Raw genomic sequence first — 14,696 nt, 5'->3', positions numbered from 1 at the left:
ACTAATGTCAGTTAACTGTAATAGATGTAGGAGAGCCGACGCATGCGCTAGAAGCACTGAAATTTGAGACAACATTCATTTAAGGTTTTTTAGAAACAAAACACATGCATTTTGATTAATTAAATAGCATTGGGCGGCCGCCGTAGCCGAATGGGTTGGTGCGTTACTACAAGTCAGAATTCGGAGAATATGTAGGTTCAAATCTTCGTGAAACACCAAAATGGAGAAAACGTTTTTCTAATAGCGGTCGCTCCTCGGCAGGCAATGACAAGCCTCCGAGTGCATTTCTGCCATGAAAAAGCTCCCCATAAAAAATATCTACCGTTCGAAGTCAGCTTGAAACTGTAGATCCCTCCATTTGTTGAACAACATCAAGACGCATCCCACAAATAGGAGGAGGAGCTCGGCCAAACATCCAAAAGGGGTGTACGCGCCAATTATATTTTTAATATATATATCTAATATATGTATATATAGGGTTGTTCAATAGGTGCGCTTCAACTTTTTTCCGATAGGGAGGGCGAACGACGTAATATTTTTTATTTTTCGCTTGTCATTTGTAAACTTCATTAGTATACATTTCATCATGGAACGCTACACACTTGAGCAACGATTGCAAATCGTGCAAATTTTTTATGAAAATAATCGTTCTGTTGCTGCTACTTTAAGAGCATTACGGCCATTTTACGGTCCATTTAACAAGCCGTCCCGTTATGGGGTTATGTGAAGTCATTGGTCTACAGTAACAAGCCGGCGACGATTTGTGAGCTCAGAGCCAATATTGAACGCGAAATTGCTGGAATTTCGGCCGATTTATGCAAAAGAGTGGTCGAAAATTGGGTTCAACGATTGGAATTCGTAAAACGTGCACGCGGTGGTCATGCAAAAGAAATCGAATTTCATACTTAAATGTATATGTTTAAACTCGATAATAAAAAAAAAATAGTTAAAAAAGTCAAACCGTTTGTGTTTTATTCAAAAAAGTTCAAAAGTTGAAGCGCTGTTACTGAAAAACCCTATATTAGGCGGTGCATTTACGCCTAACAACTGTTAATAGTTAAAAAATAATAATAATTGGCGCGTACTCTTCTATTAGGTGTTGGTCGAGCTCCTCTACCAATTTGTTTTTTAAAATTGCAGCCTCATACAAAACTCTGACTTCTTTAAAATACAAATTTAATTTTTATTTATTACACATTTATCTAAAAATAAATTTATTTACTCACAAATGTTGTATTCTATAATTCATTATTGCGCTCATAAATTTGAATATAGGATTCTGTGAGTGTTATCATTTGTGGCAATATTTCGGTTACGTGCAAATCTTGCATTTCATACCACTGACCATTGGCTTTGTGCAATATATGCGCACGATAAGTACCCTTTTTCGGTTCACCATCATGCACAATGTTCGCCACTAAATTGTATTTGGTATTTTTGAGCAGCTCGCGGTTCTTCATTGACAAAATATCGCCAAAGTCTACATTTCTGTAAGTAAAAAGTCATTGAAAAAAACATTGCAATGCATTAAAAACAAATTGTTTCACATACTTAATGGGAAAATTAACTATTGTAGGATTTTTCTCCAGAAAGAAAGTGTTCTTTGTGAATCGTTTGATATACAGTATGATATACTGTGGCAGCCGCGTGATTTCGAAACGTTTTAGAAAATTATCCTTATATGTATTGTATTCCTTTTCGGTGGTGCCATTGAATTTCGCGAGCAACTGGTAAAGGTTCACCTGCGGTATAATATTTTCACGAAATTCATCGGTGAATAACGGTGGCGGTGGCAGATCACATGTGAGATATAAGAAGTTTGAGTCCTCACATTTTTCCTGATATTCCTCTGTGGCAAGTAGCAACGACTTCTGCGTATCATCAAGCTCCACCGGTGGAATTTTGCGCGTATAAATTTTCATCTCACCCAAAAAGATTTTGTAGATAATGGACGAATCTGGCTTCTTGTTACCCTTCATGGCGCGATGTAATGTGTGTAAGAACCACGATAGAAAATCAATCGGATCACCTTGTTCGGTTATCTGAAAGCGTTTATTGGACCATAATACCACTGCCTGCAGCATTTCGTGCGGCGACACGTGTGCCTTGAAATTCCGTGGATTCCACATTTTTCGCATCAGCTCGCCAAATCGTTGCACCAAATTGAAGATGGAATCACCTGGTGGCCTCTTGATTTTTGCATAACTTTGTTCACGCAGGAAATAGTCGCGCAACGGACCCACGTGCGAGAGCGCGTGCAGCACCACATTGCAGTAGTCGTTGGCCTTTATGTTGTTCAGTCCTACCACACCGGGCAGATAAAGTGTACCATCGACTGTGCGTGAGTATTTCGGTTCCGAGCGATCCAGCTGCCTTATGTCCTTGGGTTCAAAAGTCGGATTCAGCACATATTTAATGTCGTCCAGTGAAGAGTCGATAATTTCATAATTATCTGGCAGGCAATAGAAACGCAGCGTCTGTAGATTGAGAAAGACGTGGTGCGCCTCGGATACGGAATGCGTATAAGCGTGCGTGTTGGTACCCCGACCTTGAAAGTATTTTCCGCACACCAGGCAGGCGTAAACATTTATGCGAGTCAGTGATATGGAACACAATTTCTCGAAATCAAAATCCAATAAGTGGCGATTTATGGTGTCCAGGTATGGACAAACACGGTATTTTGGATTGAAAGCAGAGGGTTCTAGTTCTGTAAGTTATTGTGTTACTAGTAATAAAATATTTGCAACCGGGTTGTTCTTACCATATTCATCGGGCTCCTCCTTGACTTTGCCATTCGGCGTAAATTTTGTCTCCATTTTCGCCCTTTTCGGCGCGATACCTGGGGAAATTTTATGTTTCATTTCAGTGAAAATATTTCCATAAAACATCTATTCTTATTCATATTTACCATTTGTTGACATTTTAAAACTTAGTTGTAGTTAACTACAGGATTGTTTGTAAGCGAACACTGATAAATGAGAAAGCAACGCAACGATCAGCTGACAGCAGCATTGAATTGCGGCAGTGCAACATTGAATTGCGGCGAACCAGTGTCACCGCTTTCGCTAATTGATTTCGGTGCCTTACGTTTAAGCTTTCCTCTTTTATGACGTGCTAAGTCGCTTTTTCAGTGCTAGTTTCACTGTGTAACTAAAAAAGAGCAGAAAAACAGGCCTTTAAAAATATCCTTCTGAAGTAAATAACCCGTTGTGAACATTTCCTCCACCCCCACGACAGTCGGTTTGACGTTATCGCAACGATTTAGATTTATGGAGCTCACATTCACCAACGTAAACGTACACCCGTATCATATGATACTACGGAACGAAACGGTGCTGAAAATTTATTTACATGGGGATCTCATTAGTTTCATCGTGTCAGCTGATACGTTCGTCCGTTCACGATGGTGAGTGTGAGCACCATTATATTCAGCCAATGACCGTCACATCACCGCCGCCGAATGGTTTGGTTAGCGACTACCATTCGGGAGTGCGTAGGTTCGAATCTCCTTGCATGAAAGAGCAAAATGATAGGTAATAGCGGTCGGTGGTTGGTTCTCGGCAAGCAATGACAAACCTTCGGTCGTTTGGAGTCTAAACACTTAGGAGGACATTTTGACGTGATAACGTCTTATAATTCGATTTAACAGGCTGCACGCACGAAAAAATGTGTCGTTACCTTGCTCATTAGTGTTACCTTGCTCATTGCCGTTACCTTGAATGAACTGCAAGCGAAAGCGCGGAACGAACGACAAAGCAAACAAAGCAAAGGAACGGCAACGTTCGACATCTTGCTCTCTCCTACTTAAGTGAGCGTATATGTGTATGTATATGCGCATATGTACATATATAAATTCACGTATTTGTATTTGCATATGCCTTCTTATTGATTATTATTAATTTGATTTACTTGAAGAATTTAAAGTAAAACCAAGTTTGTTAATAATACCTGTTGTTTTAATGTTATTATTATTTTTTGACGTGATAACGTCTTATAATTCTATGCAGCCGGCTGCACGCACCAAAAAATGCGTCGTTATCTTGCTCATGCGTCGTTACCTTGCTTGAACAGCATGTTATGTTATGTTATGTTATGTTATGCTATGTTATGTTATGTTATGTTATGTTATGTTATGTTATGTTATGTTATGTTATGTTATGTTATGTTATGTTATGTTATGTTATGTTATGTTATGTTATGTTATGTTATGTTATGTTATGTTATGTTATGTTATGTTATGTTATGTTATGTTATGTTATGTTATGTTGTGTTGTGTTGTGTTATGTTATGTTATGTTATGTTATGTTATGTTATGTTATGTTATGTTATGTTATGTTATGTTATGTTATGTTATGTTATGTTATGTTATGTTAAAGTATATTATGTTATGTTAATGTTAACTCATTCTCTATATCCATACAAAATATCTATCAAACAAATAAAATTAAAATTTTCTTTTGAAAAATGCAATCATTCAATCAGTATTTTCTTATGACGTTATCACGTTAAACTATCGTCAGTAAACCGACTTTACAGACAACCTTTTTTTTTTCCTGCTACGGGTACATATTATGCTTACGTTTACTCAACATTTCGCCACGCAATTAATAGTTTTATAAACTTTCAAATTTTATTGGTATAAAAAATACCAAATACACGCAAAATGGTAACTCCGAAATACAATTGGGTGAAGAGATTCCGAATAACAGTAGAAGAAGAGGGGTGGAAAAGAAATATGAAACCTAGCCCCAATGCGCTTAATATATTTACTGACGGTTCAAAATGATGGACAGAGTAGGTGCAGGGATTTATTGCGCAGAGCTGGACATCAGGCGGCCAATTAAGCTCCCTGACCATTGCAGTATTTTTCAAGCAGAAGTCTTTGCGGTAGAGGAGGCTGCAGAAATAGCACTAGAAATGACATCGAGCAACCCCAACATAAATATATACGCTGACAGTCAAGCGGCAATAAAGGCAATAAACTCATATGAAATTTAATATAAAAACGTTCTTAGGACCAGGGAAGCCATAGAAAGACTAGCCGCAGACAGACGGTTACACATCTACTGGGTACCCGGACATAAGGGCATTGCAGGAAACGAAATTGTAGATGCCAAAAGTGCTGTTTACATACAATTCGAACAAGAAAACGACATACTGAAACCTTTAAATACGGCATACAAAGACATCGCTGTGTTGAAAGAATGGACGGACGAGAGGTGGAACAATCTAGCCACTGCAAAACCGCGAAAACCATGTGTACACAAAATGCAGATAAATACGCCAGATTCGTACTAGTCCTATCTAGAAAGAAAATCAGAACTATCGTAGGTGTACCGACAGACCACAATTTGTTAGCGGCGCACGCATACAAGATAGAAATTACAAACAAAGATGGCTGCAGGTTTTGCAATGAACTAGAAGAGAGGGAAACTCTTGAAAACCTTCTATGTTCTTGCCCAGCATTAGCTAGAACACGAATGAAATGTTTTGGAGCTCTACAATATGAGAGGTTAGGATGTCTCTCGGAGTTAGACATTCAGAGCTTACTTAGATTCGCAAAAGACGCAGGCTTATTACAAGAATCCTACTACAAGGAAACGTAAGGGTCAAGCTCCATCTGGTACCACTAATGACCAATAGGTCTATGTGATGGCTTTCAAGTAGACAGGTCAATCTAACCTAAGTTATTGAAAACAACCGTTTGGTGCAGCCTATGGGCTGGAGGAATCATCAGCCCATATATCTTCAAAGACGAGGCTGGGGCCAATGTAACCGTGAATGGCGAACGCTATCGCGCCGTGATAAACGACTTTTCCATGCCGGAAATTGAAGCCCGTGATCTGCACAACATTTGGTGCCAACAATACGGCGGTATTTGTCATACAGTCCATGAAACAATGGACTTACTATGTAGTCGAGTTGTTGAGCAATTCATCTCTCGTCTCGGATCAGTAGATTGCCCACCAATATCGTGTGCTATCACACCTTTGGATTATTATTTGTGGGGTATGTCAAGACTAAATGCTTTATGAATAAACCAGCTTCGATTGAGGCAATGGAAGCCAACATTACTAAAGTTATTCACGAGATACCGATTGAAGTTACTCCAGGGAGTCATTCAAAATTGGTGTTGACGGATGACCGATTTACGGCGCAGTTGCGGCCAACATTTGAAAGGGATTATCTTTAACGGGTTAGAGGTAGTCAGAGGGCAAAAAAAATAATAATATTAAAAGTTATCGTTGTTTGTCTGGAGCCCATTTCTCCAGAAGTCCCTTGCGGTGGTCATCACAAGTCCTTAGAGATTCATCTAAAATCAATTGGACAAGAGAAATTAGTTTTATAAATAGATAACCTTGTCCTGATCGAACCTTTGTTTTCAAAATTAACAATATGACGGTCTCAGGCAATATTTTTCAGGTTTTCGTGAAAAAATAGACAATTAATTGTTTAAAAAAAGTCGAAATTTAAAAAAAAAAATTCTCCGATCAGTCACGAGTTTTTTATGTTTTTCAAAGCAGTATAAATTTTATTGAAATCTACCAAGCGGTTTTTAAGTTACAGTGATCACCAGTTTGAAAAAACATAGTTTTGAGAAAAAACGCATTTAAAGTTTCGCTATCGATTCCGGAGCGCCCGAGCGCCTTTTGTTAATTGTTGAATAACTCGAAAAGTATTTGTCAGATGCACTTCAAATTTTTACAAAATATTTTTAAGATATTGTGCTTTAAGAAAAAACAAAACAACCTAATTTTTTAAAAATTCTGACTGCCTCTAACCCATTAAAAAATTAATGTTCTACATAAAAGTAATAAATATTGCCCAATCAATTTGGATTTTCGTTGTTTTATTTCAGTTTAAAATCTGATACCTCTAAATTTATCTCCCTTTACATCAAATGATAGATTATATGCATATTATTTTTCCTAATAGTGTTCGCCCTCGGCGATATTATATTACAATGAAATTTTCACCCAACATTGGTTCATTTCGGCTATTGTGAATATTTTAGAACAGTATGCGCACAAACTCATTGTGAATGAACGAACACTGGCTAGGCGAATTCATAGCAGTTGACTTCGGTAGAGGAACAACAACACAAGGCGAATTTATAACAGGTGATGACATGGCGAACCCGCCTTGTAACAACATTTATATGTATTTTGTTTTTGCAACTTCGTAAAACAAATAAATAAGGCAACAACAAAGAAGCAGTCGTTGTTGGATTTGTTTTTAACGGCGAACCCGCCTTTTAACAACATTTACATGTATTTTGTTGTTGCAATTTCGTAAAACAAATAAATAAGGCAACAACAAAGAAGCAGTCGTTGTTGGATTTGTTTTTAACGGCGAATCCGCCTTTTAACAACATTTACATGTATTTTGTTGTTGCAATTTCGTAAAACAAATAAATAAGCCAATAACAAAGAAGCAGTCGTTTTTGGATTTGTTTTTTATATTACCACAAACAACAAATAAAATAAAATAAAAACTCATAATAAATCGATTAGATATATCAACTAGATTCCTTTATTGAAATTTTCATGTTTACATCTCAACACAAAAAAAAAAAATCGCTTGTTCAAATAGCGTTGCAAATAACATTCCTTCTTCAAAATAAGTAACAACCAATCAACTGATGGAAAATAAAGATTTTACATTTTAGTTAAGTATATAATTAAAATTTTAGGTGCTATGTGAAAATTTACTACAAAAATACATACATATATATAATAATATATTGGATACATACATACATAATATATACTTAAGTGTTTGCATGCATGTAATAATTTTTTTATGTTTTTTTCTTCGAATTTCGTTGAATTTCTCGATAAATTAGCTAGTTTCTTCGTATAAAAAGGCACATTATTGGGAAAGATTTTGTTGACTAAAATTTTTGAAGCTATACTCCAGTGATTTTAAAAGGACATTTCAAAATGTTTAATTCTTATGGTAACCAGCATTGATTAGCTCTTGCTTAGCGACTGGAATAAGCCGGGTTTAGTAAATGTAAATATGACTGGTTAAAAGTAGTTTATATGTTCATAGATATTTCTTTAAAAAATACATACGTACAGAATATAGATATGCACGTTAAATCATTTTAAATTGAATATTAGATTTACAGAATACTTCGCTTCAGTTAACATTCAGTTTAGTCGTCCTTTCTTTAATTTTTTGATCAAAACTTAACTTAAGATTAGTGCTTTATTAATAATATTACAGTAAAACCGTATTTTTCCGAACAAACCCAATTTCCGTTATTTTACTTAATACGGATTAACGGCCGCCAAGCCAACACGACCACCAGCACGCGCAAATACCGGCTCGGCATAGCTGTGACGATAGCCTTTTGTCAAATTGGAGATGCCTTTGGGATTGGGTATGGGTGCACCGGTGGTGGGTGGCGGCGGAGTAGGTGAAGGGTAGTAGTCCGTATGTTTCTCAGCTTGTCGTCGATTGGATCTATGTTCAGGAAGACCTGCGCGCACATCCGGTGCATATTCGTGTCGTACAGGTTCTCGATGCCGTTCGCGTTCGTCGCGCATTGGAGGCGTGTCTCTTGAATGATCACGTACTTTGCGTTGTTCATACCGATATGCCTCACGATAGGGATCACGCGCATCTGTCATGTCACTTGAGCGCTCACGCATCACTCGGTGTGTGTCGGGGCGTTTGCCTGAAGCTTCACGCATTGGACGAACATCTGGCGCATACTCTTGATATTGACGCTCTCGGCCACGTTCGCGAATATGATGTTCGCGTGGTGGTAACATCTCGCGTGGCGCCACATTTGTTTCCTCCCACAGCTGGCCGCGTGAGCGAGAGCGCGAACGGGTGGCGACTGGCGTTGGTGAATCATCTAGACGCTCTTCATCGCTCCAATCGGCATATGGACGTCCATTGTCTGTTGGTTCGACCGAGCCACGGCGTCGTGGTCGATAGTCGGATACGTCTTTCTCATCGCCTAGGTCATATCGACTGCCGTTGCGTTCCATGGCGCGAAACTTGTCCTTGGCATCCTTGAAGCGATCCTTGGGCGTGACATCAGATCGGCCACTGGAGTGTGCATACTCCTTTGGAAGCGTATCGTCGTCGTTGCGTTTTGTGTAAGATTTACTACGCTGTGAGCTGAGTTTTGTGTGTAATTCTTCTTTGGGTGGCGCAACCGCTGCAGGCTCTAATGCGCCATCAAATGCCTTGTAACGCATTGCGGATGACTTCATCATCTTTTCCATGCTTTGTATGTAGGGCAGACTCTCTGGTTCACGGTATGGGTTACGCTCATTGCTATGTGAATATTGTTTACGATCTTTTTCACGTTCACGCTCACGCTCGCGTTCACGTTCACGATCCCTTTCCCTCTCGCGTTCCTTTTCGCGCAAGCGATCTGGCTCTCGTTCGCGCTCACTCATGCGCGGATGGCCATGATCAGAGCGATCGGGTGAGTGCGTACTACGGTGTACAGCAGCATACTTGTTATGGCTTGTGGACTGTTCAAACGGCAAATCGGCCGGGTCAACGTAACGATGGCGTCCACCATAGCGTTGCGCCTCCTCGGCAGCGTAAGATTTTGACTGTTTCTTTGCTGTGTATTCGATGAATTTCTGTTTATCTGTGAGATTCTCCTTGCGATAGCTGGAGGTTGGGTGAACAGGCCTGTGATCGCTTGGTGGATCGGAGTCATCGAAGTCTTCAGCATCATCCAGTTTTTGCTTAGTAAAGTGTTGTTCTGGTGATTCACGTTCTAGTGAAAGTTTTTTGTTCAGCAAACGATTGATTTCATTGTATTTGTCGGTGTCGCGTAACTTTGGATGTTCGCGTTCACGATCACGTTCACGATCACGTTCTCTACCGCCGGTGCCACCTCCACCCCCACCATCAGCGCGTCGATGATACTCCTGTTTTGTTTCGGCTTGTAAAACGCGATTGAATTTCGCATCATAATCGGCTGGGCGCATAATGATCGGTTTTATTTCGTCTTCGCGCGACCAGCTCGCCGTCGACGGCGTTTTCGAGCGCGTGTCACGCTCGTGTGTGGAAGTAACGATCTTCTCACGATGTGCACTACTGGTGGCGCTTTGTCGTGGTGTGTACGGCTTCGCCGGCAGATCGCGTAAATAACTATCTTCAGGTGGCTGAACAGCGCTCTTGCGGTTCAACTGTGGATGATGCGGTATTATGGGTGGCGAGCGTTCCATCGCAATCTGTGATGGCTTAAGCGCGATTACAGAGTTGTCCGCTTCGTTCGACCACTGTTCATCATCTGCAATGCGGGAATGGAAAGGGAATTAAATTAAAAATTAAAATAATTTGTCGCCTATTACTTGGCTGGAATTGAATTGCATTGCAGTACTCACCACTCGAACTGTTCAGGTCTTGTCGTTCTGGGCTCGGTGCCAAATCCGAACCGATGCCTGAAGAGCCACGCGATGAAACTTGTTTGCCATTAGCGGTTACGGCTGTCTCATTGGGCGTGGCGCCGCCCACAATCAATGCATTTCGGCAGCGACGAAGTTCAATTGCCGTCAAATTGCCCTTGGAGCGATGCACTGTGTCATAGTCGCGTGGCGGCAGTAACAAAGGCGGTCCATTGCCATTCAACTTGGCACGCAGCTCCGCGGCCAATGAATCGAACAGCTCATTGGTGGGCTGTGGCAATGGTAGCGGTTTTGTGGTGCCTGTGACGGGCGGTGAACGGGATACGGGCGAACCGCCGCTATGTTCTTCACTGCATTCTGATTCGCGTGTGCTGTTGCCAGTGTCGCTGCCTAGCGATGAGCTGAAGCGCTTGGGCGACGATTCGTGGCGACGATGTGGTTGTTGTTGTTGTGATTGATGTTGTTGTGACAAATAGTGTTGCTTCGGCACACTGTTGTGTTCGTTATTGTGACCATTGCTGGAAATGTGGGACGCTGACTTGCTGTTGCTGCCACTGGACGTGGGCAATGGCGGCATGATGCCCAAACTACAAAAAAAAGAAAAGAAGAAAATAAAACAAATGCGAATGAGTGAAGGAGAAAAAGAAATAAAAATTAATTTTCTACAAAAATAGGTGATAAAAGATGTAAGTACATTGGCAAGTAGGCGTGTGGCAAGCGCTAAAGTGGCTGCGTTGCAAGTCATGCCTTCGAAAGAAAACCAGTTAGAATGGCTGCCCGCCAGTTAGTGCACTTCCGTCAGTTGAAATTTATGCGCGACTTCAAGCATCGACACTTGCCAAAGGGCACCATAAACTAAACCTGACAGGCAAGCACATATGAGCTCGTGCCTGCGCACATTAGGGTTGTGCGTCTTTTCAAGATTAACTTTTTTAAGAACATTTTAACTCCTGTGAAACCTTTAGACCATTACTTTTTAAATCTTTTGATAAACATTGCTCTTAAACGTGGCATTCCTTTCACGAGACTTAAACTTTTCTCAACGATGACAGATTCATGCCACAGCAAACCTTAACACGCTAATCCCACCTCTGCTTTCGATTTGTTGTGTCTTGTGTTTCTTCTACACAAAAGATACTCGGCTAGGTTTGCCCGCCAAGGCGTTACGATATTTGTCACACTTATTTATTTATTGCTGGTCAGTCTCTCGCGGAATATCTCTTACCAACAAAAATTTGAACTGTTACGTCTAACAAAGCCCAAGACCGAGTATGACTTTGAGATATGACTTGAGAGTGAAAAATTAGAGTCGAAAATTACACCAAGGTATTTAATCTCATCCAAAGATTGGAGGACATTATTCGAAATATAATATGCCGATTGTAGAATATCACGAGATTTAAAGTAAGTAGGGCAAACAATTTTAAGTAGCCTGCATATAATATAATAGATGCCTGTCAAATGAAAAGCATCTGCTAAGATCACTTATAAATAGGACGAAAACGATAGTGTCAAAGAAAGAGGCAGAAGATTCAGCCTCAATTGCAACAAAACAGCTCCATTCACATAGATAAGATTTTAACCATAAAAGAAAAACCGACTGAAAGCCAAGAGAGGCACAGTTTACGTAATAGAATTCTATATGACATAGTGCCAAAGGCTTCGGAGAAGTCAGTATAGAGGCAATCAACTTGAAGTCCACATGAAAATGATTCAATACAATATTCCCTGAAAACGGTCAGGTTGGAAACAGTGGACCCAACTGTTACAAAACCCTGCTGCTTGGTAGAAATTTGACATTTCGTAGGTAGGTAGGTAGGTGAAATGATTGAAGTGCCAGTCTGGCACTCCTCAAGCAGCACTAGCCGTTTTGATACCATTGTGAGACCTCCAACAGGCAGATATCTACAGCCAGCCAGAACTGTTGATATAATGGAGAAGATTGATGGGATTTAGGTTAGCACACTGGGGGTTAAATGGTAACCCTAGCTTTTCCGCATATGTGCCCATCATTCAGTGACAAGTAAACACAGCTACGAGTTAGGAAATTGAATGGCGAGGCGTCCAAAGGACTTTCTGAGTCCTTCGTATATCGTATTGGGGCCAACGGGGTTTCGAAATAGCACATGAAGAAATGGAGCACCATCTTTTCTGCGCTTTCCTGAGAAATAATTTGTGCAGTTCCACTTTAACAACTGTCAGGGGGATGCCGATGACCGGGTAGGAGATCTCTGAAACCAATTCAGTCCCCTTCCCGGCAAGTTCATCCGGAATTTCATTTCCCTCTCTGTTCCTATGCCTGGAACCCAGATTAGAGAAGTGTTACCTGCACACCCAAGAGATTTGATCTCCTCCTTGCAGGAGTTTATTAATAATTTAATAATATAATAATTTGGAAGTAGTGGACTACTTTGAAATTGGTCTATAGTTACGCATCTCAATCTTATTGCCACTTTTAAAGATTGGACTAACTGTTGTCATCTGTTTCCAATCATCAATGAAGATTCCGGCTGCTATTATGGGACATTTCTTAAAGAGAAGTACCGTAAATGCCGTCCACATCAGTCTGGGATGAGCGTTTAAAAGTTAAAATTCCATCTAGGGACAGTAGAGAGATTTCAAATTACCAAAATGAAGGGTTGAAAACTGAGCAGATTGGGCACACTCGCACATGTCTTGTTGGATTTTACGAAATGCCAAAATGCTTTCGGACCTGATTTACTATGATTATTAACACGAAGAATATAATTACGGTAAAGTAATCGACCCCGTAGCCGAATGGGTTGGTGCGTGACTACCATTCGGAATTCAGAGAGAACGTAGGTTTGAATATCGCCGAAATATCAAAATGTAGCAAAAGTTTTTTTTCAAAAGCAGTGGCCTCTCGGCAATGGCAAGCCTCCTTCTGCGATGAAAAAGCTCCTTATAAAAAATATCTGAAGTTCGGAATCGACTTAAAAAACTGTAGGTCCCTCTATTTGTGTATATAACCCTTTAAGTGTGGCATGTGATTCAAACGCTAACTTTACAGTCCGTGCCTTCAGTAGATATTTTTTGATATTTGCACTTTTGCTGACCTTAATTAACGGGTCATGATATTTGCGTAGGTGGGATACTTGGGTGGCCCTTTTTCACAACTGCATACATTTCCCATGCGTTTTGTTCCTTTCTTATATTTTCTTACCATAGATTGCATACCACTAACCTTGTCTGTGCTCCTGGGCTCAGTGACCATCCGGAAATTGCATCATTGTTTCTGACTAAAAATTGTCATATGTAAGTGAGTAATTTCTTATACATACATACATATGTATATTGCGGCATGTAAATAAGTTTGCGTTTCTCTTTGTTCTATAATATTTTTAGGTTATGTATCGCCCGGCTTATGATTAACCAATCGAATATTCCACTAGGATGGGAGTTAAAAACTTCAAAAGGAAAAATTCACCACCACCTTAATGTGCATTCATTTTTCAGTTACATGTCGAAATGGCCACTTGCAACAAGCAGCACCATGAAAAATACTGAATCGAATGTTATGCAGCAAAATATTGCACGTAGAGGGTAACTTTTTATGCAAATTAAAATTCGGGACGACATTTAACTACATCAACAATAGCTTTGCTAATCCTTACCTGTTTCTAACTACATTTTATAGCGGCAAAGAAGTAGCGGTTGCACCTCACTCCCCCAAAGACGACTGCAATGGCAGTCGCACTGCCGAATTTGGAATGCTTTTCGTGGCCCTGTTTTTGAGGTAAAGATGCGCTGTCTGCCTGATTGTGAGTGAATGTGCGGATTAAGGTTAAGTATTTTTTATTGCAAATTTTATGTGTACGTACATGCAATCAGTTTTTTTTTAATTCATACATTTTTTATTTTAATAAATTTAGTTGCACGACAACTGCCTGCTGCACCTTAAAACAAATCAACACCGGAGCGATTACATCATTTATGTGAGTCGTACGTTTGAATGTCTGCGTTTTTGTGTGGTCCCAGTCAGTTCGCTTGACTTGTTATGCCTAGTCTGGCTGACTTGGCCTGATCTGGTTTGGTCTTATTTGATTTTCTGTTGTCTTCATGTTTGACTGCTTGTTGGCGTTCGCGTTGACATTTTCAAGATGCCAAATGTGAGTTCGTAGACGCCAACGTAAGCAGCAAAGACTGAATTTCAAATTATGATTGAATTTTTTTTTCGCTCACTTAATAAAACCGACATATTTCTGAATGTGTAAATATTTGTGGGTAGTTCTTGTAATAATTATCGCATAAAATGAGTTCAAAGTGTGCTATGGTGGGGAAAATTTT

The 14,696-nt window shown here is 40.0% G+C and overlaps 2 protein-coding genes across 2 annotated transcripts in view; both read right to left on the bottom strand.

Moving 5' to 3' along the window:
- Positions 1-1,170: 1,170 nt before the first annotated feature.
- LOC129239285 (U4/U6.U5 tri-snRNP-associated protein 2) lies at positions 1,171-3,024 on the bottom strand. Its single transcript, XM_054874677.1, has 4 exons — positions 2,909-3,024; positions 2,762-2,839; positions 1,552-2,707; positions 1,171-1,488 (listed from the first exon to the last, which is right to left on the bottom strand). Exons 1-4 carry the CDS (start codon positions 2,919-2,921, stop codon positions 1,239-1,241), a joined length of 1,497 nt encoding a protein of 498 aa, XP_054730652.1. The 5' UTR covers positions 2,922-3,024; the 3' UTR covers positions 1,171-1,238.
- A 4,561-nt stretch (positions 3,025-7,585) lies between these two features.
- LOC129237341 (uncharacterized protein DDB_G0284459) overlaps positions 7,586-14,696 on the bottom strand; it is a 200,938-nt gene continuing 193,827 nt past the window's right edge. The window contains 2 exon segments of the mRNA XM_054872021.1: positions 7,586-10,273; positions 10,368-10,975. Of these exon segments, the coding sequence (XP_054727996.1) occupies positions 8,277-10,273; positions 10,368-10,975 (2,605 nt within the window). The 3' untranslated portion in view covers positions 7,586-8,276.

This window comes from Anastrepha obliqua, chromosome 2 (assembly GCF_027943255.1).
Source record: "Anastrepha obliqua isolate idAnaObli1 chromosome 2, idAnaObli1_1.0, whole genome shotgun sequence".
Classification (NCBI taxonomy): domain Eukaryota; kingdom Metazoa; phylum Arthropoda; class Insecta; order Diptera; family Tephritidae; genus Anastrepha; species Anastrepha obliqua.
Note: the sequence above shows the minus strand (reverse complement) of the source record. Positions and strands in the feature narration are given on the sequence as shown.

What these genes read in the sequence shown, in the direction of transcription:
- LOC129239285 (XM_054874677.1), bottom strand. An exon ending in GGAGGAGCCCGATGAATATG is followed by an intron (nt 2,708 to 2,761) that starts GTAAGAACAACC and finishes AATAACTTACAG; the next exon opens with AACTAGAACCCTCTGCTTTC. An exon ending in ATAGTTAATTTTCCCATTAA is followed by an intron (nt 1,489 to 1,551) that starts GTATGTGAAACA and finishes TTTTACTTACAG; the next exon opens with AAATGTAGACTTTGGCGATA.